Source organism: Egretta garzetta, unplaced genomic scaffold (genome assembly GCF_000687185.1).
Source record: "Egretta garzetta isolate BGI_Z169 unplaced genomic scaffold, ASM68718v1 scaffold426, whole genome shotgun sequence".
Lineage (NCBI taxonomy): Eukaryota > Metazoa > Chordata > Aves > Pelecaniformes > Ardeidae > Egretta > Egretta garzetta.
Window position 1 is genome coordinate 2,614,914 of NW_009259977.1, and position 1,432 is coordinate 2,616,345.

The 1,432-nt window shown below is 59.1% G+C and overlaps 1 protein-coding gene across 1 annotated transcript in view; it reads left to right on the forward strand.

Moving 5' to 3' along the window:
• The window catches only part of SLC9A3R2 (SLC9A3 regulator 2), a 53,000-nt gene that overhangs the window by 16,558 nt on the left and 35,010 nt on the right, over nucleotides 1–1,432 (forward strand). Inside the window, 1 exon segment of the mRNA XM_035895949.1 lies at nucleotides 1–86. This exon segment is cut by the window's left edge and continues 47 nt beyond it. Within this exon segment, the coding sequence (XP_035751842.1) occupies nucleotides 1–86 (86 nt within the window).

Below are 1,432 nucleotides of genomic sequence, written 5' to 3' on the forward strand. Positions count from 1 at the left end.
GGGAGGTCTGGAAGCCGCAGCTGGATCTGAGCGGGGGCAGCCTCCAGCGACACTCGCACAGCTTCTCCTCGCATGGCAGCAGGAAGGTGAGGGCAGAGCCGGGCAGCGCGTGGGGCTGCTGGGTGCGGAGCTGGGGAGTGGGTGCAACCACTGTGGGAGCGCGCCCTCTGCAAGCACAGCTTGCTTCCCATTGGAGCAAAATCTTCTGTGTGTGACTTTGGGAACCCTGCTGTGTCCCAAAGTGGTGGGCGAGCTGCCCCTTGGCCTCCCTTGCTCTTGTTCAAAGCAGCATTGGCTGCTGGGGGCTGCGCTGCTCCCTCCTCTCCTGCGCCTCTCAAGGGTCTCGTGAGTCCTGGGAGCTGCTGGGGGGTCATCACCCCTGGGGATGGGTGACCCAGCCTGGGTGTCTTTCCGTTCTGGGAACAGGCTGCATGGACCAGGGACATGGTGAAGCTGGAGCTCATGAATGAGCTTCTCTCTCCTCCATTATTCACAGGAGGGAGGGAACAGCTGGGGTGAATGTGTTCTCGGCTTTTTGCTTAAATAGGAAGGAAATTAGCTCTTTTTCAAGTGGCCTGAGTCTGGACTGTGATTCTGCAGTAAGTGCCTTTTATTGGTAAACTCCTTTCCAAAAAGGAAAGAATTTGGGGTGGAAAACATCCAATTTCCATGGCTGCCTTGCTGCTGGGGCTGGGCTGGCGGAGACAGCGCAGCCTTGCGCTCAGCAGATAGCAGGGTTTGGGGTGCAAATGTGGCAGGAGCGGTGTGGATGGCCAAGACGGTGACTCTGTCACCTCTCTGCAAGCCCTCTGTCCCCTTCCCTTCTGTGTCTCCACCCTGCAGCCCCCCCTGTGCTTGCTGGTCTGTGCCACTGGGCAGGGAGTGCTGGTGCTCAACCACCTCCTCCATTGCGGAGCTGCCATGGGCACACTCCTCCTCCTCCTCCTCTTCTTCCTCCCTGGGATGCTTGCAGGGGCTGCAGTTGGCCTCAGAGGTGGGGTGGTGGCTGGATGCTGGCCCAGAAGTGGCTGTGGAGACATAGGTGGGGAAGTCAGGAAAGCTTAGTGTCCTCAGGAGCCCCCACAGAGTAACGGCTGGGAAAAATCCCCTGCGCAGATAAGAGGCGATGCTGGTATGAGGCAGGAGGCACGGGCATCTCCAGAGATAAGGAGGGGGTTTCGCCTCTGGTCCTCCCCTCAGAGCTGTTTGCTGTCTTGCAGAGGAGGAACCCCCCTTCCCAGGGGCTGGCAGGGGCAGGGTGGGAGGCAGTATTTTTATTTTTTTTTTGTTATTGCATGATTTGAAGCTGTTTGAAGGTCTGTGTGATGATGATGCGTGTGTTTCCCCTGGGGGTTGGTGTGGTTGGGGGCTGGTCAGCCCTGGGACGGTGGGTGGGAGAGGAGCCGTTCCCGGGAGGGGTGGTTGGGCACGG